We start from the raw sequence: 24,984 nt of genomic DNA on the forward strand, positions 1-24,984 counted from the left end.
TAGAAGTTTCCTCGAATGTACAGCACAAATTTGCATCTCTGATACTCTCTACCCTAGTAGACCGACCCTACCTATTTACCCACCCGGTATTCACATGACTCTCCCTATTTCATTGCATCCCATTGCATATCCCATATCCCATCATATCACATACTAATAAGTATACACACAAACCGAAACACAGCACACATCTCGATCTCATTTTCGATCTCATTGTAAAACTCTATATACCTTTCTCCTCCTCCTCTCCTTCTCTCCTTTTCTTTCTCTTCCCTTCTCAACAAACCTCATCCCCATCCCCATTCTCATCCTCAAACCACGCATTATGGAATTCTCCCCCTCTCTTCCTAATGCAGGTATCTTACTGTATCTTACAGGTACAAGTACAAGTTTCATTCATGCATACGAGCCAGCAACAGCATCAGCATCAGCATCAGCATCAGCATCAGCCTCCCCCCCCATCTCCCTACTGCACCACACCTTTTTCAAAAGAAGAAAAAAATAGAAAGGTAACAAGGATGAAATACAGGACAGGACATGATGAGACAAGACAAGACAAGCCATAACATAAAATCGCTCTTTCTTTCACGAGCTCAGAATCTTGATCTTTATTATAAAAAGGGTAAAAAAAGTGAAGAAGAGTATTATAAATACAAGGTAGAAGTAATGTAAGTAATGTAGGTATAGAAGGTAAATTTATCCCTAAAACCCCTTAGAAATAAACATAAGCTCATAGATTCCATATCCATCCATCATACCAATGCCCTATACCTTTTACAAAAAGAAAGAAAGGAAGATCAAGCCTTTTGTTCCCCTATCTCTCCACCTTGATCCGATGCCTTTTCCTTATCCGTAGTGTTCGTATCGTCGTTTATGTGATTGGTTGATGTTGATGTCTTTGAAGCTTCTTTTGCTGCGGCGGATTTTTTTGCTTTCTTCTTGGATTTCTTGGACTTTTTGGGAGGGGTTTCTTTGGTGGTGGAAACTTCTTTGGGTGGAGATGTGTGTTCATCCTCGCTGGAGTTATCCTTCTGCTCTTGTACTTCTTGCTCCTCTTCTGTTTCCCCATTACTTTCAGTACTAGATGACTCTGAAGCAGGCTCTGGTTCTGATTCTGGAATTGGATTTTCAATGACTGTCTCTGACTTCTCTTCGCTAGCATCACCATTTTCTTGTTCCGCCTCTGTCTTGTCTCCCAATGAATCACCAGACATACTATCCCATGAACCCGTTGAGCCTGCTTTCGAATCATCATCATGAAGTATAACAGTCTCAGCATCTTCCAGCTCAGGCTCCAAATCTTGAATCGTTTCCAAAATTGATTGTTCTTCCTCTACCCTATCATTCGTCTCCTCGGGTTCCATATCATCATCTGGATCCACCTCCTTAACGGTCTCCACAATAACAGGTATCTCTATCTCTGTTTTAGTATGATTTCCTGTCTCTCCATCCTCTCCCTCTTCCTCCGCAATTCGTGAATTGCGTGCAGCCCTTAATCTTTGAGTTATATCCCCTTCTTCCTCATCAATCTCCTGAACTGTCGTGATTGCCGATCCCACTGAAGGTGATTGTCTAACATGTCTTCTGGTTGTATTTTGTCTTCCACCAAGCCCTAAGAAGTCTTCCTCAACCCCTACTGGTGTTTTCAAAATCGACGTAACCACTGGTGGTTTATCCTCAACATACTCCAATCCCTCTGCTTCTGGTGGTAGCTTATAATTCTCTGGTGGCAATAGCTCATGCATGTCACAAACCGTCTTGAACAAAACATAAAGGCCGGTCTGACCCTCAACTTGCCAAAAGACACCCCGATGTTGAAACCACGCATGCGCAAATATTCGATGTAAGCGCCTGAAAATATTAATTAAATGTTTAACACCAGCCCCTCTATCATCCATCGCATCACCAGCGGCCATACTCAAACGACTTGGAAATATCTTTTGACTAGTTACAATATTTGTAGCCCAGTCCAATGTATGACAGCAATAATCGATTGCGCAACAACTTTTGGGTGATTCGTGTACGGCGCAAAGGAATTGCCATTCGGAAGCGCGCATTTCTGGACATGTATGTGCGGAACAAGGAGGATCATCGAAGAGGAATCCAATTATTAAATCATTACATTTGTTGATTAAGAAGCGACAGAGTTCGTAAAGCCAGAGAGCTTGATCGAGTCCATTTGGTGGTGTGGCTATTTCGACAGCGGTTTCGCGGGTTATGGGAATGCTATGGTCTTTCGAGGGAGGTTTAGTGTGATAGTAATGAAGCGCTTTTAAATGTTCCTGCAGTTGAAATGCTGAGTCGAGCTGTATGGTATTAAAAATGAGTTAGCAATGCCATCACAATATAGATGCGACGTAGCCTTTGAGCTTAAAATTGGGAAATCAGGAGGTACCAACCTCACTCAAAGGTATGAGAGGCGGACCAGCAGCCATATCAGCAGCTTTAGTTCCGGGGTGTATCCTTCGACTGGCATTTGTTTCTATAATACTTTGCTCAATCATCTGTTCTTGATTTGAGGAAGCACTTCCAAGGGATGGTGATTTCGGACCAATCTGGATTTCTGTAGGAGGAGGAGGGCTAGGAAGCCGTGGAGAGCTTGGTGGGAGACTGGACATCATGGTCAACCCCTCAAATTGACTTTGTGAATCTTTTACATATGCCAAAAAAATGATGCGCTCGAGGTTGCGACGGGGAAGAGTTGAGTTTGTTTACTTTTTAACGAACGATAAATTGCAAGTTGATGGGTGTCGATTAATATTACCAGTATTACAGTAATACCGGTAGTAACGCGCCAATTTCTTCAGATCCGCGTTAACCAATCAAAACTTATGGTTCTTTAAATAGTGTCGGGAACTCTAAATCTGGTGCAAGGACGCCGAACTTTCACAAGGCTGTAGAACATGTGAGGACGAATACGAAAGGTTTTTTGTTTTTTGTATTTTGGTATCTGGTGGGAAAAACAATTAAACCCAGATATAAGTCTTCGCCAAGTAGAGAGGGAGAGGGACAGAGAAAGAGAGAGCGAGGAGAGAGCAGAGAATAATCTAACACACATTTACTTACACACACCTACCTATCCCACCTACACATCCATCATGGACGCCGATGATGATATTCCCATGCTAGTCGATGTGGAGGGCAAAGAGGTGAATGCAGAAGCAAAAGAAGCAAAGCCCATCAAAGTGCCAATTACAATTGTTACAGGCAAGTTTTTATCTATATACAATACATACCTGGGTACTTGGATGAAAGAATATAGCTAACCATGGACTTCAAGGATACCTTGGTGCTGGAAAGACAACGTTGATGAATTATATCTTGAATGAACAGCATGGAAAGAAAATCGCTGTGATATTAAATGGTATTCATTCTTCACATTACACATACTCTTCAGACCTTGTACAATACAACGTGGCACTTGGCTAACTATTTATGTAGAATTCGGTGACTGTAAGTTAGAAGACTATGCTCGAGCAGATCAAGTGATCTTGCCAGTCCAGAAGTCAAGATACGAATGAATGTACCATGACCCGAAGATTGGTTCTCATGGCTTACGATATGCTAACTCATATTCTCACTATCCAGCCGCTGATATTGAGAAATCCCTCACTGTCAACACTGGCAGTGAGCAAGTAGAGGAATGGCTTGATGTCGGTAATGGCTGTATCTGTTGTTCCGTAAAGTAAACTCCCATATTCTTCGTCCCTTCTCCGCATCCCTACCCCTCTCCCCATTCCTACCCCTATCCCAATCACAATCCCCACCATACTCCCACCAACACACTCCTAGAGACTCCGGCGTCAACGCCATCGAAACTCTCATGGACCGTCGCGGCGCCTTCGACTACATCCTCCTCGAAACCACCGGCCTCGCCGACCCCGGCAATCTCGCCCCCCTCTTCTGGGTTGACGAAGGTCTAGGTAGCACCATCTACCTCGACGGAATCGTGACCCTCGTCGACGCCAAAAACATTCTCAAATCGCTGAACGAACCCATCCCCTCTGAAATCCCCTCAGAAACACCCAACCAGAACAAATCCCACGCCAGCGCCGATTCCACCTCTAACGAGGACCACGAGCATTCCGGTCCTCATCTCACAACCGCCCATCTCCAAATCTCTCACGCCGACGTTCTCATTCTCAACAAGTCGGATCTGGTAACTCCGGAAGAATTGACAATTGTCAAGGAGAGAATCACAGCTATAAATGGGTTGGCAAAATTACACATTACGGAATTCGGCGCAACGCCCCAATTAGAAGGTGTCTTGTTGGATTTACATGCGTACGATAGAGTCGATTTCAATCTAGACGAAGTAAAAGCAAAAGGACATAGTCATTTGGATCCCGTGAGTTTTAATTTTTCACTTTCTTCTTCTTCTTCTTCCTCCTCCTTTCTCTTCCCTACCTCATCCATCTTTACCCATCTATTCAAACATTCCAAATCAAACCCCATCTCATCCCAACTCATCCCCTCCCCCTCCCCCGAAACCCAAAAGCCAAAACCAAAACTAACACCCCCACCCCCAAAAAAGACAATCACAACCCTAACCCTCACCACCCCACCCCTCCCCCCCACCAGCGTCCCCCACCTCGACGCCTGGCTGCGCTCCCTCCTCTGGGACTCGCGCATTCCATCCTCCACCTCCTCTCCCTCCCCCGAAATCCACCGTCTCAAAGCCCGTCTCCCCCTCACAAACCACACCACCAAAACCATTCAAGCCGTGCGCGAAGTCTTCGAGATCCTCGACGACGTATCTCCCCAAACCACGCCTGCAACCACAACAGCACCCCCCACCAACGAAATGGAATCCGATCTCCACAGCGAGGGAAAAATCGTTTTGATCGGAAGGAACATTAAAGACATGCAGGATGTGCTCCTCGAGAGTTTTTTGAATTGTGTGGTGGAGGAGAAGGGATGTTAGAAGTTAGAAGTTAGAAGTTAAAAGTTGGATTTTGGAGATGGAAATGTTGAATGTAAATATCAATGTAAATATAAATCCACACACACACACACACACACACATCACGTATTACGAATTCTAAATAGGATTCTACATCTATCCATCTGCGAGTATTCATCGCATTATCACATACATACATACGTATATATCTACTCACTCATTCATCTGTTATCCCAAATACTATTCATATCTCCCAAATACTATTCATATGTATACAATCAATTCTCTTTTATTCAAACTTATACTTTTCAAACTTGTATATGTAATATATTAATATTTTATATCCATGCATCCATACACACATATCATCCTATCCCATCCCATCCCATCCCACATCCTAAATACTAACTCTCTAACTAGCCGAACATGTGAGTAATTAAAGTAAATATATCCCTATAATCTCACTTATTACCTTTACTTTCCTTACTTTCCTTACTCAACATCACAATCAATCAATCAGTCAGTCAATCAATCAATTTATCCAACCTACCTACCTGCCAGCCAATTCCTACCGATTCACATATGCCGGCCGGCCGGCCGCCCTCCTTCTTTTCGTCATTTTCTTTTTATCCTTACTCTGATTCTTATTCATCAGCATTCACAAAAAGCCAAGCTTCGTTTATCCAACCATCTTATCCTGTAAACACACACACATACACAAAAACAACAATCTCCCCCAAATTTCAATCACTAAAAACGCATGTAAAAGAAAAAGAATCTCATAAAAAGAATCTCATAAAAACAATATCATGTCATGGTCATGTTCATATTCATGGTATAGCATAAAGCACCACTCAAAAAACTTTATCCTTTCTTCCCTTGTGTTCCAAGTTTTTTTCCCCTTGGCCTCTCCGCTTTCCCCTATTCCTCTCTCCATTTTCCATCTCTATCTGCCACTCCCCCTATTTCTTCACACTAATCACTATCCCTCTCCATATTTATCCATCTCCCCTTTTACCATAAACAGAAAAGAAAAATAAAGACTATTTGTCCTTCCATCCATCCATTTCTCTCCCGCCCACCCCGTCTATATTTGTATAGCAACACCCCACCCAATGAATTTGTTCGTCCCTCCCACAATAAAAGAGGTCAAACTATAGCCCCAACGCCAGAAATGCTATGTACATGTATCTCATTCGTCGATTATGCTTTACAATGCAGTGCCGGGAAGCCGCTCATCGAAAGTCGAAAAAATCAAGTTAAAAAAAACCGTGCAAAAAAATTGTAAAATGAAAAATAGAGGCCAGAATATCAAAATGATGGCCAGTTCCCCAAAAAGCTTCTCGATGCTCCATCGAATGCATTCGTTTCCGGGTGAGGTTCCTCAAGTCGAGGTTGATTCGTACAGTATGCGGTACTGCATTCTTCTGGCTTCGAAAAGGAAATCTCAATATCGTCATCTCCAATTGATCCTTCTGCTGGGATATATTCAGGTCCAAAAGTAATATCGAGGGGAATCTATGCAATCGCTAAAAAGACAACTGATCGTTTCAAAGCCTCTGCCAAGGCCTAAATAACTGCTCTCGAAGTAATAATACAACTGGTGCCTAAGATCGATGAAGTGGCGAGAGGTATTTTAAAGGGGGGGGGGAAGGGGGGTTCGTGAAGCCAATTGGCAATTATCTAGATACTACCTGTTAGATTTGCTAGCAGATCGTTCAGGTAAGTTGTACCGTTGTCCATTTGGAGATATTGAATCGAAATCGTAGTTCTTAAGAGTTTGTTCATATTTGGAGCTCTTCATGAATTTTGGCACGGAGTCCTATGGTTCATTGTTAGACAGTAATCGATAATTGCGCAGGCAAAATACTTACACTGGCCATTAACTTGAAGACAGATAATTGAGCCTCTTCAAATAACTTTGTGACTTCCTTCAAACTTTCAACCATAGCAGCATCCTGTCCAACAGCCTTGGTCATTCTGGTAGCCAATTGATTTCTGAGCATATGATCGATGTTAAGTTCGCAAGGTGAGCCTGGAGCTAAGAATGCATTGTAAATTCCATAGGCCGATGCCATAGTTTCCTTGACGGAATCGAGACTTCCGCCTGATTTACCCCTGGTTGGGTCTACATTTCTTACGGCTGCTTTGCATGACTTCAAGAAATCCTCGACATCTAGATAGAAAGACAAGTTCTCCTCACAATGGGTATCCCGAAGGTTTTCGCGGAAAAGTAAACGAAGTGCGGCATCATTCAGAATTTTGTCCAACTTTTGAGTATTCGAGTCTCGGGATACACCAGCTCTTACTGCTGCTGAAGTTCCTTCGCTCTCTGAAGTACGATCTCTCGAAGTCATATTGATAACATCCTTGCCTTTTTGTGATAACTGATAGTAGGCATACTTAGTAGGCTGGAATCGGAAATCCTTCTTATCATCTGAAGGAGGAAGTTGCTGCTGGTATTGCCTGTCGGGCTGAACACACCAGATTAGTTCTTGCTCCAAAAATAGCGACGCAACTTCTGTGGTTTCCCGTCTGTCCACCGTAGTACAACAATCCATCAGCCAGTCACAAGCAGCCTTGCCAGTAAATGTTTGATAAACAGTTCTGGGTGGCGATCCAACTTTACGCTCTCCTGCCATTCTTACACCAGCAATTCCATCCTTGTACTCGCTCAAAGAATCCGAATCAGCTGTTGTGGTGCTGGTCTTGATATTCGGTCCATTCTGACCAACAAACCTGCGGAAAATAACCTCAATTGTGCTTCGATCCGAGGAAAGTTTGTCCGTAGCAGAATCTCTTTCTAGAATAACCAATTGCATTGTATTCCTTGGGGATGCGACAAGTTCTGCGACGTGTCTTTGTTGTATTCCATTCTTCGAGCAGAATCTTTCCAAAATATGAATACCTTTTGGTGTCAACTGCCATATGGATCCCTTCATTGTGAAATCCTTTGCTTGCTTTCCGTCCGCAGATTCAATAAATCGTGCATCTAGGAAACGTTGACATACTGATCGAGCCATTTCCCGCGCCATAGAAAATGTTGTTGTCGTGGTGGTGGTGACAATACGGGAGGGATCTTTTGGATCTGGCATACGATTCGATTGTGAGAATTTTAAAGAACCCAAATTATTGATAGCCTCTTCCGAAAGAAACGAATGTTCCACTCTAGTTAATCGTATGCGGTGCCCTGCCAGCGGTAAACTGACTACCAACGTTGCGAATAAATCTTTGAAATCCTTGTCCAAAAGTCAGCATCAATCTTGGCCTCTCGAAAAATCAACACTTTGTTGCCTATACATACTCTAGTGAATGGCCTGTCATCGCTCGTCATGCGCAACAAGCGCGACGATGTTTGATGCATCTTGCTTGAATTTGTCGTCCTGTGATTGGAGTGGATCAACGGTGGGGTATCTGCAGCAGTATTCGAGTACGCCTGCGAGGGAGGGTTGGTACCAAGTAACGACTGACGGCGACCAAGGAAATGCGAGGGCGGTGAATTCTCTGAAGTGGTGTTTGGTGTAGTCGATGTCGAGTTTTCGCTGGACGAGGAAGATAAATCTATGCGATCTATACTGCTTCCTGTAACTTCTGCCGACTGGGACCTACTTTTAATACTATTCAAAGGAGTGTCTTGATCTGGAGGTGAATCTAGAGTGTTGGATGGTGAAGGACGTGAACGTAACGCGGGTTCAGCCAAACTTGCAATTGCGTTGCTAGTTTTGTCTCTTGCCAATACAGCTAAGGTGAACAAGCCACTTCGGTTTTGTCTTAAAGAGCTAGTCGATTGACGATTTTGCTTATGGGAGGGAGTATTATTAGACGTGCGAGGTATCAGTTCCTTTGAGCCCGATTCGCGAAGTATCAATGAAGATTTTGAATCAAAAGTCAGAGGTCGGACCGACAATTTCACAGGAGATGAGAAATCCGAGGAATCTCTCGTCAAACCTTGACCTGTTTCGCCTTCTCGAATGGATCTATCCGAAAGTGGTGGTGGTGAACTTGAGGCTGGGGGAGATGATGAGGTGGTGGTGGTGCTAGCGGAAGCGGAAGTGCAAGTGGACTTGGGTGTAGATGCGGTTGAGATATGTGCAGGATGGGATTTATGGGCAAGAGAGGATGGGACAATCCGATCTTGAGCGTTACTCGCGTCAATCAAATTCGAAACCGAAACCGAATTGGAGTTTGACTTTGGATCTGACTTTGGATGATGTCCGGCGAGGAAAGAGGAATTGGGAGGTTTAGAGATGGTGGAGGTGCAAGTGGAAGTGCAAGTGGAAGTGGAAGTGGTGGCCGTGGTCGTGGTGTGGGGTGAAATAGAAGGCGAGAGAGCCATCTAAGGTTTTTTTCTTCTGCTCGCTGTCTAAATCCGCAACTAATACAAATATAAACATAAATATAAATATAAATATAAATGTAAATACTTTATTAATCAAAAGCAAAACTAAAATAAAAATAAAAATAATCAAGATACACAGCTAAGAAAAGCCATGGCAGCAGGAGCGACGGAGCAAGGAAGGCATGAGAAGAGAATTAATGGAGTACCTACCAGGATGATGGAGGAACCTTGACACATCTGTCTCGAATGTGCGATTATCCACGCGTGCACTGTTTATTTTATTTATTTTGGCCTGGCCCGGTCTGGTTGCTCTTCTCTCCGTCTGTCTTTTTACTTTTTTCTACGTCGTGGGAGGGAGAAAGGCTTGGGTTGTGTTTTGTTCGAGTGGGTTTGTGCTGGGTGCTGGGTGTGGGTGTGGGTGTGGGTGTGGGCGATGCGTGCTAGGGACTAGATGCTAGATGCTGGGTGCCGATAGATCAAGAGTTTAGGTACGGACACAAACAGACAGGCAGATAGATAGACAGACAGACAGGCACAAGCGGCGGATGAAGTTGCGCGTCCCAAAATGATTAGAGCGAGCGGATAGCGAGGGTCTAATAAAGAGCCGGAGAGAGCTGGAGGAATAGAGCGCGCGGGAGATCTGGACCACGAGGATGCGTCGAGGGAGGGAGGGAGGTGTTCGGTGAACAATTTGAACAATTGTATCAATGTGAACCAAGTAGGCAAGAGGAGCTCCAGACTAGTTTGAATGGAGATGAGGTGGAAGGGGTTAAGATTGGATTTGAATATTTAATTACCTGAATGAGAAAGAAGGAAGGAAACAAAGATGTCTGAGGGTTTAAAAAAAGGTTAAACGAGGACAACGGATTCTAACCTTTCGGAAGAGGTGTAGATGCTGGATAGCAGATGCTAGATGCTAGATGCTAGATGCTAGATGCTCGATGCTAGATACTAGATGAAGGAGAGGGTCGGTCCGCGGACGAAGTGAATTTGGCATATAAGATGGTTTTGTGCGTACGTGCATGTGTGTGTATGCGTGCGAGCCATGAAGGAAGGACTCTCAAGGCCATCGAATGCAAGGAGTCAAGACTCAAGAGTGACAGAATCAAGCTAGGCGCATGGAAAAGGCCAGCTAGCTAACTGTGAAGAGAAGCGATGAGTGAGTATCACTTCTTAATTGATTTGCTAAGCATTACTACCGTGATGAGTAAAATCTATCGGTTCTGGATGGTTGGGACCCCAGCTGGCACAGCTAATCCATCCCTCAGAACAACATACTTACATCGTGCTCGACCTCTCAAGTGCCCAAACCCTTGACGGATTGGATGGGATGGGAACACCACCCAGCATTATTTATGCAGCAAATGCAGCCATGGCAGTAAAGAAACCAAAAGGCAAAAAATAAAAGCGGGAAACCTCGTTCTACGCACGAGGGTTACTGGGACCCACAAGTAGCGTGCGTCCGGCGTGTTTTTCTCGGTAGTGTAAAGGAACAAGGGGGATTGATTGATTTGTTCCATGCCTGAGCATGTTGTGTACACACCTTTTTTTTTTTTTTTTTTTTTTTTTTTTAAATGAAAAAACGAAACATGATTGATTGGTTGAATGAGGACAAGCATGGAAACCAAATGGAAGGCGTGGCTAATCTACATCCAGTATGAAATCATGTATGAGCGGAGCGAACTTTTTGACATCAAGAGTGGAACTGTTCCTTCAACTTTTCAATGGGGTCGGTCTACTTGCTTTCTGGTTCTTTTGGAATCTGTACTCCTAGTCATGGATGGACTGAAGAAGAGGGGGCTTTACAGAGTACTATGTATGCATGCAGAGTATATTGTATAATGTATATCGCAGCTAGATCTAGTAAGATCAGGAAACCCATATTCAAATTAGGTATGGCTGACTCTCCTGCAGTGCTACAGATAGATATAAACTCTTGCTCTTACTCTCATGCTCGTTCGCATTCCCATTCCCATTCTCGTTCTCATTCTCATTCTCATTCTCATTCTCATTCTCATTCTCATTCTCATTCTCACTCTCACTCTCACTCTCACTCTCATCTCACTCTCACGTATGTTTAACTCCGAATCGGACTATGACCAACACCCACCTGGTATCACCTATCCCCGAGCCGATCCCATAATTACAAGAAAGGTAAAATAGATGGCTTGGGGCTTTTACCTCACATGGGCTTGACTGTACGCAGTAAGACGATTATGCCTTGTATGTCGTAGTGATCCTAGTGATACTCTAAAAAAAAATACCAACAGACATCCGTGAAACGAACCAATGAGCCGAATGGCGGCAAATATGCTTTCATAAAGGTTGGCACAACTCGTGGGTCGTAAGCACACTAATCGTCTTTTAAGTTAACGCCAGGTGAATCTATCTTCTTTTCTCGTTTTTTACTCGTGGCAGACAGGGATCGAGATTGTCATTCATAGGATGAATGGGCGGAACCCTGGACGCATTTCTTGTGGCCAATCCGTGTGCTGCGTTGATGTAGTAGCTGTGGGCTCTTATATAATGCCATTATTAGTAATAGGTGGTCGATAGACCCGTCTATCCCTAGACGATAATTTTGGACACAACAATACAGAACACAGTAGATGTTCGTCAAGAGCCATGAGGTGTGGTGGCATGGTACACGCTGATCTACGCAATACTGATGCTGGTGCTTGCCGGGACCTTGAGAGACTCCATTTTCGGCAGGTATGGACGGTTATGGGACAAGCTTGAAGCAATCCATAAATCTGAGACTTCCATAATTCTTCGGGTTTCAATTATTCAATTACCCATCAACACCAGTCAGCAGCGCTCCAGTCAGCAGCTCTCCACCCATCAAACAAACCCCCAGAAACCAGGACACATGGTTAAGAACAGGACAGACCTGAGATAAGAAGATCTTCAAACTTTGTTGATCTATCCAATTTTAATCTTCTTCTTTTTGATTCTTAGGTTCTTCTTGACTTTCTTTCTTAAGTAGGTGATATGTCTCTCTCCCCCCCCCCCCCTCCCTCTGGCTTTCTGCCAGTGGCTTCTTCCGTTGAAGCCAGGGAATCCGGGCCAAATTCCCCATTCTAAGTTTCGGTGAGAACCATGTCTGCAAATGACAAGTATAGTGATGATGATGAAATGTGTCTCTCTTTGGCGATCCGGGTTCAGCCTGCGTGCGAAACGAGGATTGGCAGCATGCCAAACATAACACATGCGAAAATCGCACCATCAAATCACTCTCCCTCCCGGCAGTTGTTCTGAAACCACGCAAACAATGCCATTTCACAGGAACCGCCATCGGTAATAACCCTCACGACGCGTATTTTTGATTTCACTTCCACTCGTCAAAATGGTGTTGTGCATCTGTACTTGTGCTGTAGCTATCTACCTTTAATTTACAACCCAATCTCATGGGCTTGGCACCACCTATTGACGGCTAGATAGCATGATCGAGTCCACCCTTGACAAATGAGCGCCGTGTAACCGGAGCAGTAGCAGTAGCAGTGGCCAGTGGCCAGTGGCCAGTAGCCAGTAGCCAGTAGCCAGTAGCCAGTAGCCAGTAGCCAGTAGCCAGTAGCCAGTAGCCAGTAGCAGAAAACTGTTATCAGTAACCCTCTATTGCACATCGGTGAACCTGTCTGTGTGCTGCGTGTGTAAGATTGTGCTCGCAGTCCCAAGCACGATGATGCGAGTATCCGAAAGCCACGCTGCTCCAGCAGACATGGAATCCAACAACGTGCCTTGCCGTGCACACTTTGGTTGGATCGAAAAAAAGAAGGTGGTGTAACTTTCTTCTTCCATTCGAGGCCGCTTTGCAGGTCGCGGTCGCGTGCACGAAACTTACTCAGACCGCCACCAAATATCCTTCCTCCCTCATTCCGATATGGGAGGGGATGCGTAGAGACAATAAATCGTGTAGAGCATGTCCCTATCCCAGATGCGATACTCTTGCGCTAATAGGACGGGAGCAATGCAAGCTCTGTCAACGGTCTGCATGGCTGAAAGTGTCAGCAAGGCGCGCGGGTTCATAGGGTGGTAGATGCGCCTTCGCACTCGACCGCAAATCACCATCACCATCACCATCATCATAGTATCATTGTATTGTTGTGTACATCATAGTGTTCTACCTAGACCCATTTATCAACGAAGGCGCGAAATGAATGGTTGTCACGAGGCGGACGGCCTTCGCTCTTCGGTACAGACAGCATTAAAAAAAAAAAGAGAAAAAAGAAAAAAATCATACAAGAGGGTTTGGTGAAACTGTTGAATGCTCCGTACTCCACACAGACAGGTCCCTCAATTTCCATCATGGTTCTAGAAACCCCGGGTAGGGCAATGGAAACTATGGACTCAATACGGCATGATTGTGTTTGGCGCTTCATTTCTATTTGTCACCGCCCGATGAACTGGGAAGGATTCGGGAGCCATGTGGAAATATTCTGATGTCTGATTATCCCTGTCCTTCAACGACCAGCGTTTCGAGAGGCGGTGAAGCACAATAAGAATTCGGGCTATTGAGAAAGCGGCAAAGCGCGACGATCATCTAGTCATCGGCCTTTTGCTCGCAATTACGAACGACGCGTGGGTGGGCGGTAAGGTTCGATATGGATATTAATATGGATATCAGCTTGTCAAGTGATTTTATCGTGTTTTAGTATCAATAGTCGAGAATTTTGGACAGATGATATGCACCACATCACCGCCAAATCGAAGACAAATTCACAGGGAGGCCGAAATGAGCTTGGCAACATGTGCGTGTGGAGTTGAGCAGGGAGGAGAAAAAAGAAAATGGGATGAAGACATATTGATTTCGTATTCCCAGTCGCCTTGGGCTGTCATGTTGCTTGTCGATGAATCTTTCCTGGCGTGCGGAAATCCCATGGGAAGAGGAAGGGCTCTGGCTATGCAGGACTAAAAGAGACCCAGTATGTCAACGGCATTGAAAGATCCCCTGGCTCACACAACTGTACGAAATAATCTCTCCTTTTACCCTTCTCCGATCTCGTACTATGGAGGAGGCACTCCGTCGAGCGGGCTCGCATCCAATACGCATAGAGGAATGCTGCACAGACTCCGTTTACCATCATAGCCCGGCCGCCCGTCCTAACTCTTCTGGCCTTCTCGCATATACTGTAGCAGCCTTTTGATGCGCATAATTTATCTCGTAGCTGTGTTCGTGGGTTCGCGGATATACGTGGATTCGTTTCAAAACTAGTAAGGGGAACGAAAGAGGGGAGTACCCACACTGTTTGTGAGGTCCAGTTGAGTCGATTCATGAAATTGTGACACAAGAGGAGCAAAAGAACTGGGTGCGAGGATTGTAGCGAATAGAACGTGAATACAGTTATTGGTTGGATATGGATTTGTGAAATATCGAGAGAAAACCGCCTTGAACGGGCATCAATAGTGGACTCCCACGTTTTCTTGCCACGTTTTTCCTGGGATGTCCCGATATTTAGTGTGTTTGTGATATCATATAGCCAGTGGAGCAAATCATTCAGGTGGTGCCGCTTGAAGGGTTTGTCGATGAACCTTATCCACTGATGGTTGGATGCTTCCTGAAAAGCAATCCACTTAAGTATAAATATCCTTGATCAGGTGCACAAATCAATTATATCGGCGGATGTGGCGAGTGCATGGAGAAAAATACAGTCACATTCCTATTTGTAAGAAAGAGGAGAGGAGAGGAGGGAGGAGGGAGACGAGAGGGCAACAGAGGGAGAAAATATTGTTGGGAGGAACCATAATTTAAGAGCACGCTAAGCCAGTTAGCCGGGCAGTATCTAGATTCTTGATTTATTCTCGCGGATGAGGATGGAATGGATAAATAAGCGTCAATCGTTCACAGGTTTTGGTAGTTAAAATCCCATGGTCAATTGAAGTGTGGAAAATTGACACGTCGTTCTATGCTGGATGAAAAGTAGTTCGTTCACTCCTTCATCCTGTACGAGATCGTACTGGCCGAATCTGATCAAATCTCTAAACCACGAGGAAATGTCTCACTCAGCCTTGTGCTTTCTTTTTATGGGAAAAGAAAGACACAGACAGGCACACACATACATACATACATAATATTCATCGGATTATAAACCGACCTCTCATTTCGACGTTGCTTTTTATTGTGATACTAATATGTTAAACTCTAATCAGCTAAAAATGTACTAGACGAGGCATAGATGAGTTTGGATGTTATAACACTCTTCCAGTCATGTCTCACCAGGTTTTTCCATCATCATCTCTCAAAGTCAGCTCGTGTCTTGAACTTTCGCACATACCATATTCGGTATCAATTTCTTGAAATTCACATACGCAGTGGGTGTAGCGAAGAAGTCACACAGCTGACTATCTTGTCAATACACACGGATATTTGCACAATCGGCCCCCGGAAATCCAATATCAATTTCTGCACTATTGCATGTTATGCATAAAGAAACGTGCATCTCTTTCTGTACTTGATTCTGTACTCTCTGCATATTACGCACGCAGTCAGAAAGAAGTGCAATTGGTTTCACGTAACATGAAAGGGAAACTTGATTGATTTATTAGCCGTTGGTCTGTCGTGTTACCGAGGGATCAGACTTTCAAAGCCGAAGATACCGAGGGGTTTTCTCTGAGCCGGTGATGGGTATGGGTGGGTGAAGTTATCGTTTTCGTTTTGGGGGTTGAGAGGTGGTAAGTTCTACTACTAGCGAGCTCGTTTCCCTTGCTGTGTGTACCCTCGCACCTTATACAAGTGTCCCAAAGGGGTGAGAGGGTGCATAGTTAGAGTGGGATTTGTGAAAGCAATTGGGAAAGTTACCTAAGATGGCTGACTACTTTCCACAGTGTCACCTCAATCTATTTGGTATAATCCTGCTGTCCACTCGGATCTTGATGATTCATATCTAATATCAAATTAAGAACTGTATGGTATATTGAGTTTGCTCCCACTGGAGCCAACTCTCTGTGCATCGATTGCTCGCATAGCAACCTACAACCCGAATTCTTACTCTGTGCTACGCTTCTACCCAGTCACCTTTCGGTACACTACCCCGATGAAGTTTCAACAAAAGTATAGGATGTCGGTACCCAGTAGTTGGAAATTGATCCTCTGTCTAGAACCAGGCAATACGCTTTTGGCCGACAGATACCCCGGTATTTTCCCCAGCATTCCCTTCCATCTTACTTTCCAAATTTTACCCAAAAATGGGCAATAATCCCAGGATCCATATTCTTCTGTCAAGCTTCTAGAAAGCAGCAAACAATATTACGAAAATGGGAATTTCTCCCGACCAATTATCAAAGTATATTGGTCAAGGGTTTGTGAGCATATCATATCTATGGAGATTAAAGATTACGCCGCATGAACAGATCGCCAAGTTACGACACCCCTTTTTACTTTTTTGCGTTGGCAGTGTATCTTGTACGGAAGTACACACAATACACATGTATCGGTGGGAATATGCTTGCGAATGTCGAAAAGGGTTGTAAGGGGGTGGTGGTTGGTGGATGGTGGGGGTGTCTTTGATAGATGATAGATCAAGTGATCATCCATCAAAAATTCATCATATATGATATACGATAGTAACCAATGGAGTGGACCGTGGACCGTGGACTGTGGAACTTCTTGATAGAACACCCGAATCTGTAGCCTTGTCAATCCAATCTCCTCTGAAGTTTTACATTACCTGATAATCGGTATACACGAGACATACGGAGTAGATTGCATCACAATCACCACATTTTCCCAGAGTTCGACAACACACACCCTGTTCTCGATAATTTCCGATGCGGGTACAAAATGTCTGGTTTCATTTTTGCACTCACCTTGGACAGAGTCTGGAGTTTGCACTCTGCAGAGGATTTCTTGGTGGAAAGGATTTTAAATTTCAATTACAAGATTGGTTTCAAAGTCGTAAGATTTTCTCGAAAGCTTCTAGAAGAGTTCTAGAGAATTTCCAGAAAACTTCCAGAAAACTTCCAGAAGGGTTCTAGAAGCATTGAACTTTTCTTTTGAATCCTTGCTTTTTTTTCTTGGTTCAATTTTTGGGTAACGTTAATCGATCCCCCCCATCAAATTTTATAATAATCGGAGAATAATCCCACCTAGTACGACTATAGCTATCTCATTAATAACTCATTTATCCTAAACTTCTGTGAACAAGCATCCAATGTTCTACGTGTCTTCTATGATCTATCTCTGCCTAGGATGCGGTTTCATCTGAATCACAATTTGGGCTCAAAAGGAAAAATGTTGTCAGGCCGGCTGAAGCTTCCTCTCCAAAAATGCCCCAAAAATACTTTTCGGTTTCGACACCGTTCAAAATCCTAGCAAGGCGACAACGCCACCGGCAGATGTTTGGGATCTCGCGTTCGAGGTGTCAGTCTATACCGACGGTAATACCCGAACATCAGTCGATACGAAGTGTGCAGACCACGACTTAGTCTCAACTCAAAAACGCATGTTCTGAGTCCTCATACAGTCATCTCACACAAGCGATGTTGAGGTATTACCACTTGATCCTGGATGGATTCCTAATACAGTAGTGCAGCACGCAGCAAAAGGAAACTCGTCTCATTTCCCCTTTCCAAATCAAGCCAAACTCGGGGCTCGTGGATGAAGGGAGGAAGATACTTCAATGCATCCATCGATTCTGGATGTTCAACCCTACCTACACCTTACCTCCCACCCTCACCACACCGTTCCATCAACAAGACAGGATATCGATAGGATATTTGTGTGTATCAGAATCTCTCCAAAAGAAACCACACTACACTCTCCTTCCTAAAGCATCTTCCCGGGAAGTTGTAGTTGTATTCGCATGGCAAATTGTAGGTACCATGCATCTTTTTTGCCACCCTTTTTCGTATCTAGGATACGCCTGTATCGCATCGTATCTACATTACATTTGTGCGCGCCCACCTCGTGGCATTTTATCCGAGTCACAGGCAGAATACATGTGATACTCATGTGTCCCACACACAACACATATGGAAAATGTTCGGCATATCATTCATGCATTGTTACCTAGTAGGTGAGCTTTGGGGAGGGAGAGCCCGGGAAATCAAACCACTCGAATGGCATCATGGATTGGAAACGTTTGTCTTGAGATACTTTACAATGATATCCAGGGCATCCAATGGTCCAAACTGCAGTCCGACAATATAAGATTCTGAATACTCAAAAGCCATGAGAAATCTGAAAGTAGTTCAATGTTCCAATCAAATTCAACATCTCAAATGATGTGAATATTCTAATTAGTTTTGGAGATCGGATAATCTTTATTGTTGGACGGCAGCCTTTTGATTACTAATCCGAATAGCATAGAAGGTGTGTTGGATTCGAAGCTCATAGTTTTATTATTCTTTCAAATTGCAATTCCAAATATGGGCGGTGTCATTAGATTTGATATCGAATATTGAAACGAGTGTATATCTTCGATATCCCATTTTTTCTCGTCCTGCTCTACTGGAGGCGAGGTATTGAAATGTATGTATGTAGATAAATTACGTAGTATGTATATATGCATGACACTGCACCACATGGTACTGAATTACGACGCAACGCAGCACCATGCGACATAAGTGACATATACAACACAACGGGATTCGCGAATCGGCAACCGGCAATGCGAACGAGAGATACAGAGCCAGTCACTCGCTGATGGGATTGATAGTGATAGTTGATCTCTTTCCTCATTGCATTATCCATCCCATCGCCACGCTTTTCGAGTGAAAATCCCATGCACATGCACGCATGCACTAGTCTTGCGTATTTTTTTTATTTTTTTATTTTTTCCCTCTTGCGCAGGTAATGCGCACCACATGGCTCTTACATAGATAGGTACGTACCATCTAGCTCTACAAGCGCAATCGGTTTAGATGCTTACGCGCTTCTAGGCAGATGGATATGCATCTACTGACTGGTCTACCCGAGCAGATAAAGTAAGCCAGTTGCATACCCGTCCGTACGTAGCTTAGCGCGGCCAATATATATATATATATGTAAAATCGTACTACAATCGATCAATCACTCGATATCACCTCATCTCATTGCCGACTTCGCAGTCCAGGCAGCTAGGTAGGTACTAGGTGACTAATTTATCTATCTGCTTGTCTATTTGTTCACCCCGCACTTTTATTCGTGATAGTCAGCAAACCACAAGAGTGCTGTTTCCGAGCCGGAGCGGTACGGAGAATTGTTATGCTTATTACTTTTTGAGGGCTTGCTATTTGCTTACTTGCTTACTTACTTACTTACTTACCGATCGATTACTCTTCTTTGCTTGCTTACCTAGTCGGTACAGGAAATTTGTTTAGGGGGGGCGGGATGCGTAATCTTTGATCTATGATTTCTTGCATTTCGATCTGGAGGTTGGGAATTTGGGGGAGTGGATGTATGTAGGTAGGTAGGTTGTGGGTGGTGTGGTGTGGTGGTCGTAGATTGGATCACAGATCACAGATTGCGTAAATTCAATCATAAGCAGCGAGTTCGGGAGTGTGAAGCGTAGGTAAGATTGGGTCAGCTTGTGAATCTGGTTGTGGGAGAGATGGATGAGATTTGATTGCGCATTCGTCAGTGTGGCTTGCCAAGATGGGTATGTGTATGTGCGGATGCGATGTGATGCGATGTGTGTTTGGTAGTTGGATTGAGGGGTGCAGACGTTTCTTCTTTTTCTGGAGGGGGATTCCGCTAGGTGGCGGGTGGGAGGCGCGTTGGTGAGTAGGTGTGGGTGGATGCGGAGATGCTGATGTGGTGTGGTGTGGTGCTGTATGACATGGAAAACAGAGGGTCGATAATACCACGAGGTGACTCAGGTGAGGAGATTCAAATCTAGACGATGACGAAGAGCTTATGTGTATTATATTGTATGCATATGTACGACATGGAATGAACAAATACCGCAATCTTACAAAGATTCGCGGAGATAGGGTATAGGTATTAGGAGAGGAGTCCTCGGTAATTATGTCAGCTCTCATGATGAAAAGTCACTAATACGCGGAGAAGACATCAAGATGGTTTGTGTAAATTCCATGTCATCATGAGTTCGTTTTGTGAGGCGTGATGAGGAATGGGATGAGGAGAGTTCTCTGATAGGTATGAATGAGAAGGGTTTCTTTTCATGTAGTGAATGACTTGGTTGGATATTTTGGGATGGGAGTTTTGTTGCGTGTATACACATGGTGTTTTCCTCACATTTGCGTATTTGAATCTGAGTCTGTTGTGCTCGTACGATGGATCTGGATTGAGTTTTATGCTGGGCGCTGGAGTTTTTCTGATGGGGGGGGGGGGGGGGTTGAAAAGGTTGTTTGAGGTGTTTGGGGATGGGTTTCTGTCTCGTACTAGTTAGTATGTAGATGGAAATCACAAATGAACGATCAGTCAGGTTCATGAATGAATGTCGGTTGTAGATGTGGGGTTTGGGTAGGTCGGATGGTATTTCTCTTGGGTGTTTCATGATTCTTTTTTATAGAAAGCTCTAGATGAATGCGGTGGGGAGATGATGGATGATCGTTTGTTGCTGGTTTGATATATGGAAAGGAATCATGGAGAGTTGCTTAGGGGACCTGATAATAGTGAGCGGATGGGACACCGAATGAATGAAGGAGCTGTTGTAGAGACACAGAATCAAATACGGTGTGCGGAAGAACTGATATTCGATCGCAAGGTTAGCAAAGGGAGTTTAGTAGCTTGATGGCTTGAGGATTGTAATTGGTCTAGTGACCCTATTGTTGAATGTTGCTGTTGGTACTATGCATACGGGGATAGCTGAAGCGTAGATATTTGGGCATACACGATAGGTTATATGATTTGCTAGGTCCAGGCATGAAGTCAGAAGTTAACAGAGGGGATTGGTTTATCATTGTGGCGTGAGAATGTTCAATAGGTAGAAATAACGAAGAAACGGGCATGCATCGTTCACTAATGTGGACTCAAGCCTATCTGCGTCTTGGTAAGCTTGTCCGTATTTAAATGGCCAGTCAAGTAGTTAACCCAGTGGTTTTTCATGTCATCAGATCGGCGAAAAGATGCCCATACAAAAAGAGTTTGATGTACATTTCTGAAAACATCAACGTGGGCTCAATATCGTCTCCCTGATATTACTCGTCACCTCGTTTCAATGTGTTATGTACGATCATTGCTTCGGTCCCGACGAGACGAGCCAGTCAAGTGCAAAAAAATCATATTAATAATGTGGCGCACATACTTGTCGTCGCGACATCGACGGTTGATCTGCTGAACATGAAACCACATACCAAGAGATCAACGTAAACTGGAATGTGTAGCATACGAGATACACATTCCTGTCCTCAAGCACTGCGGGACGTATCTAAGACTGTGCTTTTGCATTCCAGGGCTATAAATATAGGTAAACAAGCATTATGGCGTGAAATGAAGGGAACCATGATAGGAGATTGGATACGCGAGGAGATTTTACTACAGTTTACTACCCACGAAGAGCTGAGAAGCTACGAGTTGACCCGTTAACACATAAGAAGACGTGGATTCCCAAGACTTCCTTAGCTATTTTCCTGTTGTTCGTTCAACCAGCTCTTTTTTCAGTATTAATTTAAGCCAGTCTACTCGGCCCAATTCATTCAAGCTGGCAGTCTTTCGATCTCTTCTGGATATCAAACTCCCAGACTTCAAGTCAAAAAAGTAGATACTTTATCAACGCACCTCTCTACACCGAACACCAAAATGCATCAACCAACCCTCCTCAGCCTCGCGTTCCTCCTTCTCCCCCTTTCCACACTCGTCACCTGTCTCGAAAGCAACTCTCAAACCGGCAGTGGCAGTGGCAGTGAAACCTTCAGCGGGACCTCCAACGGAAACCTCAATCCCAACGGTAACAGCAACGCCAACCAAAACCAAAACCAGAATTACAACACCAACGAAAACGAGAACTACAACAGCAACACCAACATCAACAACAATTACAACATCAATTATAACCATAATGCTAATTACGATATTGATGTGAATGACAATGACAATGACGACGATGATGATAAAAAAGACGGGGTAGTTTACACGACTGAAATTGTCACGGCGCTGACGACTTATTGTCCCAAGGCGACGGTGATTGAGCAGAACGGGATTGCGTATACGATTACTGAGGCTTCGACACTTACTATTACAGATTGGTGTGTTTATCTTTCTTTTCTCCCTTCTCTTCTTTCCATTTTCCTTCTTTCCCCTTTTCACGTAGCGAGCGAGCGAGCGAGTGCGACCCATAAAACACAAAACGCAAAACATCATGAAGAATCAAGCTAACGTTTCTCCCCCCCTCCCCACACAGTCCCTGCACACAAACGCGCGCTCTCCCCGGCATAGCCCTCACACCCGCCATTCTTCCCCAGTCGCCCCTCTCAACAATCGTCCCTACCACCGCTTCCCTCGCCGCTCTCACAACCCCCTCTTCTCTCCCTGCAGCAGGAATTCTCCCCCTCTATCCCCTCTCATCCCTCCCCGCATCCATCCTCCCTCAATCTCTCCCCTCAGTCGGCAATGCCGATATCCTCGCTGCTTCTGTTCTCCCGTCGGTTATTCCCGCCGCGACGAATCCAGCTACAATTGACGAATCGGCGTTCGGAGCGACGCCGAGCGAAATTGGGGATGTGGCGGGGGATGAGAGTGGACCGGTGCAGTTTTTGGGGGCGGCGGGGAGGAGCGCGAGGGAAGTGGGGTTTGGAGGGTTGATTGGGGGGTTTGGGGTTGTGGGATTGTTGGTTTTGTAGGGTTGGGGTTCTGCTTCATGGAGGAATTAAGAGGATTTCTGCGAGAGAATTGATTGGGAATACGAATGGGGTTTGCATGGGATGGGACGGGATGGGATGGGGTGAGATCAGATATTTTCGGGTTGAACTTTTGAACGCTGGAATGGTAATGTAGTTATGTTCTTTCAGGATTTCACGCTGGTTTCAGATTGAGGAATTGGGAACGGGAAAGAAAACTCATGGTGGTCAAATGAGGGATTCCTAGTATTGATTAGGGTTGAGTTATACCAGTTAGCGTGTATCCGATCTTGCCTTGGGCATTTAGATAGAAATTGAAGAAAGGAAAGTTCACTTGCATACCTAGTTTTTTTTTTCCGGCCTGAGTTCCGATTTTATGACTTCTTGAATTTATTTGCACATTGGAAATAAGGAGGGTCTTGGTTGTTGTTTCTTGGAAATTAAGTATTGCTGTCTGTGGGGATGGCTTTAGATGAGAGAATCGAGGTTCGTCCTCGATGTTCATAGCAGAAAGTACGGATGAAATGATGTGTAGGTAGATGGTAAGTTGCAAGATAAAGTTAAGGCGAGGCTTGGTTTGGGTCATCGGAGGTTGATGTCTTGTTCTTGAAGAGTTGAAGAGTATAGTAAATGAAATCGAATGAAGGGAGGATGTTGTAGAGTGGAGTGTGATATAGTTAAGATACCTATCATCATTAGCCCTGTGACTTGATTTAAAGATTATATACCTGGACCTGTTAATGAGACGATGGCGAGTCAAATTTGTAAACAAAATCGTATCTAATTTATATAATCTGCGGTCTGATATGATTTAGATGAGAGTATTCAGACTTAAAATCATTTGGTTCAAGCTTGATTGTGGTCGTCTAGCGTTCTCGAGAACACAATTCTCAAATTGTCCTAAAGTTTTCGTTCCACGAAGATGAAATAGTATACAATTAAAGAATGTACAACGATAGCATGATGAATGTATTTATCACGCAATTATAGGAAATGCAAATAACAAACAGTGTGCTCGTAGTTCCAACTCCAGATGTGCCCATATGAAATACATACGTCGACACTTTCGTGTCTGATGATGTTTCTCCAACGTTCTTCAAATATTCAATCTCGTCCCATCTTCAAATAATTGGTATAATATAAAACATCGCTTCTTGATTCGAAATTCGCATATCGGCCGTTGAAATTCGTAGATTCGTATCGATGCAACCATCCACTATTTCTCCTCTTCTGCCTCCGCCTCCGCCTCCACTTTTTTCATCTCCCCTTCTTCCTTCTTGATATCTCCCTCCGCCATCTTCTCATCTGCTTCTCCCGCTTCCCCTTCCTCTCCCCCAATCTTCGGTAATTTAAACCAAGGTCCATGAGCCGCCCCCGCCCCAACACCCGCCAACAATCCCAACCCCGTAGTCGGCACACTCACCACACCTCCCACCACCGATCCCACCACCGTCCCCAGTCCCATTCCCACACCTGCCCCTATCCCCGCACCTCCCGCGCCTCCCTGCCACACTCCACTCTGCAACCTCTGTGCAATCTTCAACTCCGAATTCGCCCTCTTCTCCAATTTCTGGGCTTCCTCTAGGAGTTTTGCCTTAGCTTCTTGTGCATCTTCGGAGTCGGGAAGCGAGGATGCTTCTTCACGATTTGCAGATGCTTTTTCGGTGGCTTCTTGTGCAGCCTTTATCTTTTCGTTGATTTGGGAAAGGACTTTTTCTTGAGTGCTGGGATTCCCATCAGCATCTTTGGGTGGAGATTGTACTTTGTCCGTCATGCTGGATTTGAGTGCTTGAAACATCTCTTTTTTTTCAAGTGTAAGTTAGTTTTGTTGGACTATATAGTAAGTTTCAAAAAGCGGACCGGCCCTTAGATAGTATTGTTTTAGTGTTATTTGAGATTGAGAGTAGAATAAGTGACGAAAGTCAATGTGATGATAGAGTTTAAGCAGGATATGAATGTGTGGGGTAGCTTGTATGTGCTATGACGTCGTTTGATGGACAGTGGTGGGGCTAGAATTGTAGCCCTA

At 44.4% G+C, this 24,984-nt stretch overlaps 5 protein-coding genes across 6 annotated transcripts; 2 read left to right on the forward strand and 3 right to left on the reverse strand.

Annotated features, from left to right (window-relative positions):
• Positions 1-39: 39 nt before the first annotated feature.
• BCIN_07g04410 (hypothetical protein) lies at positions 40-2,782 on the reverse strand. Its single transcript, XM_024694067.1, has 2 exons — positions 2,400-2,782; positions 40-2,306 (listed from the first exon to the last, which is right to left on the reverse strand). The coding sequence occupies exons 1-2, from the start codon at positions 2,619-2,621 to the stop codon at positions 798-800; spliced, it is 1,731 nt and encodes a 576-aa protein (XP_024549856.1). The 5' UTR covers positions 2,622-2,782; the 3' UTR covers positions 40-797.
• An 84-nt stretch (positions 2,783-2,866) lies between these two features.
• BCIN_07g04420 (hypothetical protein) lies at positions 2,867-5,180 on the forward strand. The gene is made up of 6 exons (XM_024694068.1): positions 2,867-3,207; positions 3,281-3,364; positions 3,442-3,453; positions 3,589-3,685; positions 3,793-4,348; positions 4,535-5,180. Exons 1-6 carry the CDS (start codon positions 3,099-3,101, stop codon positions 4,922-4,924), a joined length of 1,248 nt encoding a protein of 415 aa, XP_024549857.1. The 5' UTR covers positions 2,867-3,098; the 3' UTR covers positions 4,925-5,180.
• A 452-nt stretch (positions 5,181-5,632) lies between these two features.
• On the reverse strand, positions 5,633-10,560 carry Bcsst2. Of its 2 annotated transcripts, XM_024694070.1 has the most exons (6): positions 10,525-10,560; positions 9,453-10,382; positions 8,208-9,278; positions 6,778-8,142; positions 6,637-6,725; positions 5,633-6,586 (listed from the first exon to the last, which is right to left on the reverse strand). In XM_024694070.1, exons 3-6 carry the CDS (start codon positions 9,237-9,239, stop codon positions 6,583-6,585), a joined length of 2,490 nt encoding a protein of 829 aa, XP_024549858.1. In that variant the 5' UTR covers positions 9,240-9,278; positions 9,453-10,382; positions 10,525-10,560; the 3' UTR covers positions 5,633-6,582. The 2 variants fall into 2 exon arrangements, with proteins under 2 accessions (XP_024549858.1, XP_024549859.1); XM_024694069.1 differs by having other exon boundaries at positions 5,633-6,725.
• A 10,756-nt stretch (positions 10,561-21,316) lies between these two features.
• BCIN_07g04440 (hypothetical protein) lies at positions 21,317-23,180 on the forward strand. The gene is made up of 2 exons (XM_024694071.1): positions 21,317-22,367; positions 22,523-23,180. The coding sequence occupies exons 1-2, from the start codon at positions 21,922-21,924 to the stop codon at positions 22,959-22,961; spliced, it is 885 nt and encodes a 294-aa protein (XP_024549860.1). The 5' UTR covers positions 21,317-21,921; the 3' UTR covers positions 22,962-23,180.
• Positions 23,181-23,699: 519 nt separating this feature from the next.
• Positions 23,700-24,946, reverse strand: BCIN_07g04450 (hypothetical protein). The gene has a single exon (XM_001554078.2). It carries the CDS (start codon positions 24,754-24,756, stop codon positions 24,175-24,177), a length of 582 nt encoding a protein of 193 aa, XP_001554128.2. The 5' UTR covers positions 24,757-24,946; the 3' UTR covers positions 23,700-24,174.
• Positions 24,947-24,984: the final 38 nt, after the last annotated feature.

Source organism: Botrytis cinerea, chromosome 7 (assembly GCF_000143535.2).
Source record: "Botrytis cinerea B05.10 chromosome 7, complete sequence".
Classification (NCBI taxonomy): Eukaryota; Fungi; Ascomycota; class Leotiomycetes; order Helotiales; family Sclerotiniaceae; genus Botrytis; species Botrytis cinerea.

Bases quoted from the DNA above. Each gene is read 5' to 3' on its own strand.
- Bcsst2 (XM_024694069.1), bottom strand. From the start codon at position 9,239: ATGGCTCTCTCGCCTTCTATTTCACCCCACACCACGACCACGGCCACC. The intron at 8,143-8,207 runs GTATGTATAGGC...CTTTTGGACAAG, and splicing joins ATGACAGGCCATTCACTAGA to GATTTCAAAGATTTATTCGC. The intron at 6,726-6,777 runs GTAAGTATTTTG...AATGAACCATAG, and splicing joins TCTTCAAGTTAATGGCCAGT to GACTCCGTGCCAAAATTCAT.
- BCIN_07g04450 (XM_001554078.2), bottom strand. From the start codon at position 24,756: ATGTTTCAAGCACTCAAATCCAGCATGACGGACAAAGTACAATCTCCA.
- BCIN_07g04440 (XM_024694071.1), top strand. From the start codon at position 21,922: ATGCATCAACCAACCCTCCTCAGCCTCGCGTTCCTCCTTCTCCCCCTT. The intron at 22,368-22,522 runs GTGTGTTTATCT...CTCCCCACACAG, and splicing joins ACACTTACTATTACAGATTG to TCCCTGCACACAAACGCGCG.
- BCIN_07g04420 (XM_024694068.1), top strand. From the start codon at position 3,099: ATGGACGCCGATGATGATATTCCCATGCTAGTCGATGTGGAGGGCAAA. The intron at 3,686-3,792 runs GTAAACTCCCAT...ACACACTCCTAG, and splicing joins TGTATCTGTTGTTCCGTAAA to AGACTCCGGCGTCAACGCCA. The intron at 4,349-4,534 runs GTGAGTTTTAAT...CCCCCAAAAAAG, and splicing joins GACATAGTCATTTGGATCCC to ACAATCACAACCCTAACCCT.
- BCIN_07g04410 (XM_024694067.1), bottom strand. From the start codon at position 2,621: ATGATGTCCAGTCTCCCACCAAGCTCTCCACGGCTTCCTAGCCCTCCT. The intron at 2,307-2,399 runs GTTGGTACCTCC...AATACCATACAG, and splicing joins CTCTCATACCTTTGAGTGAG to CTCGACTCAGCATTTCAACT.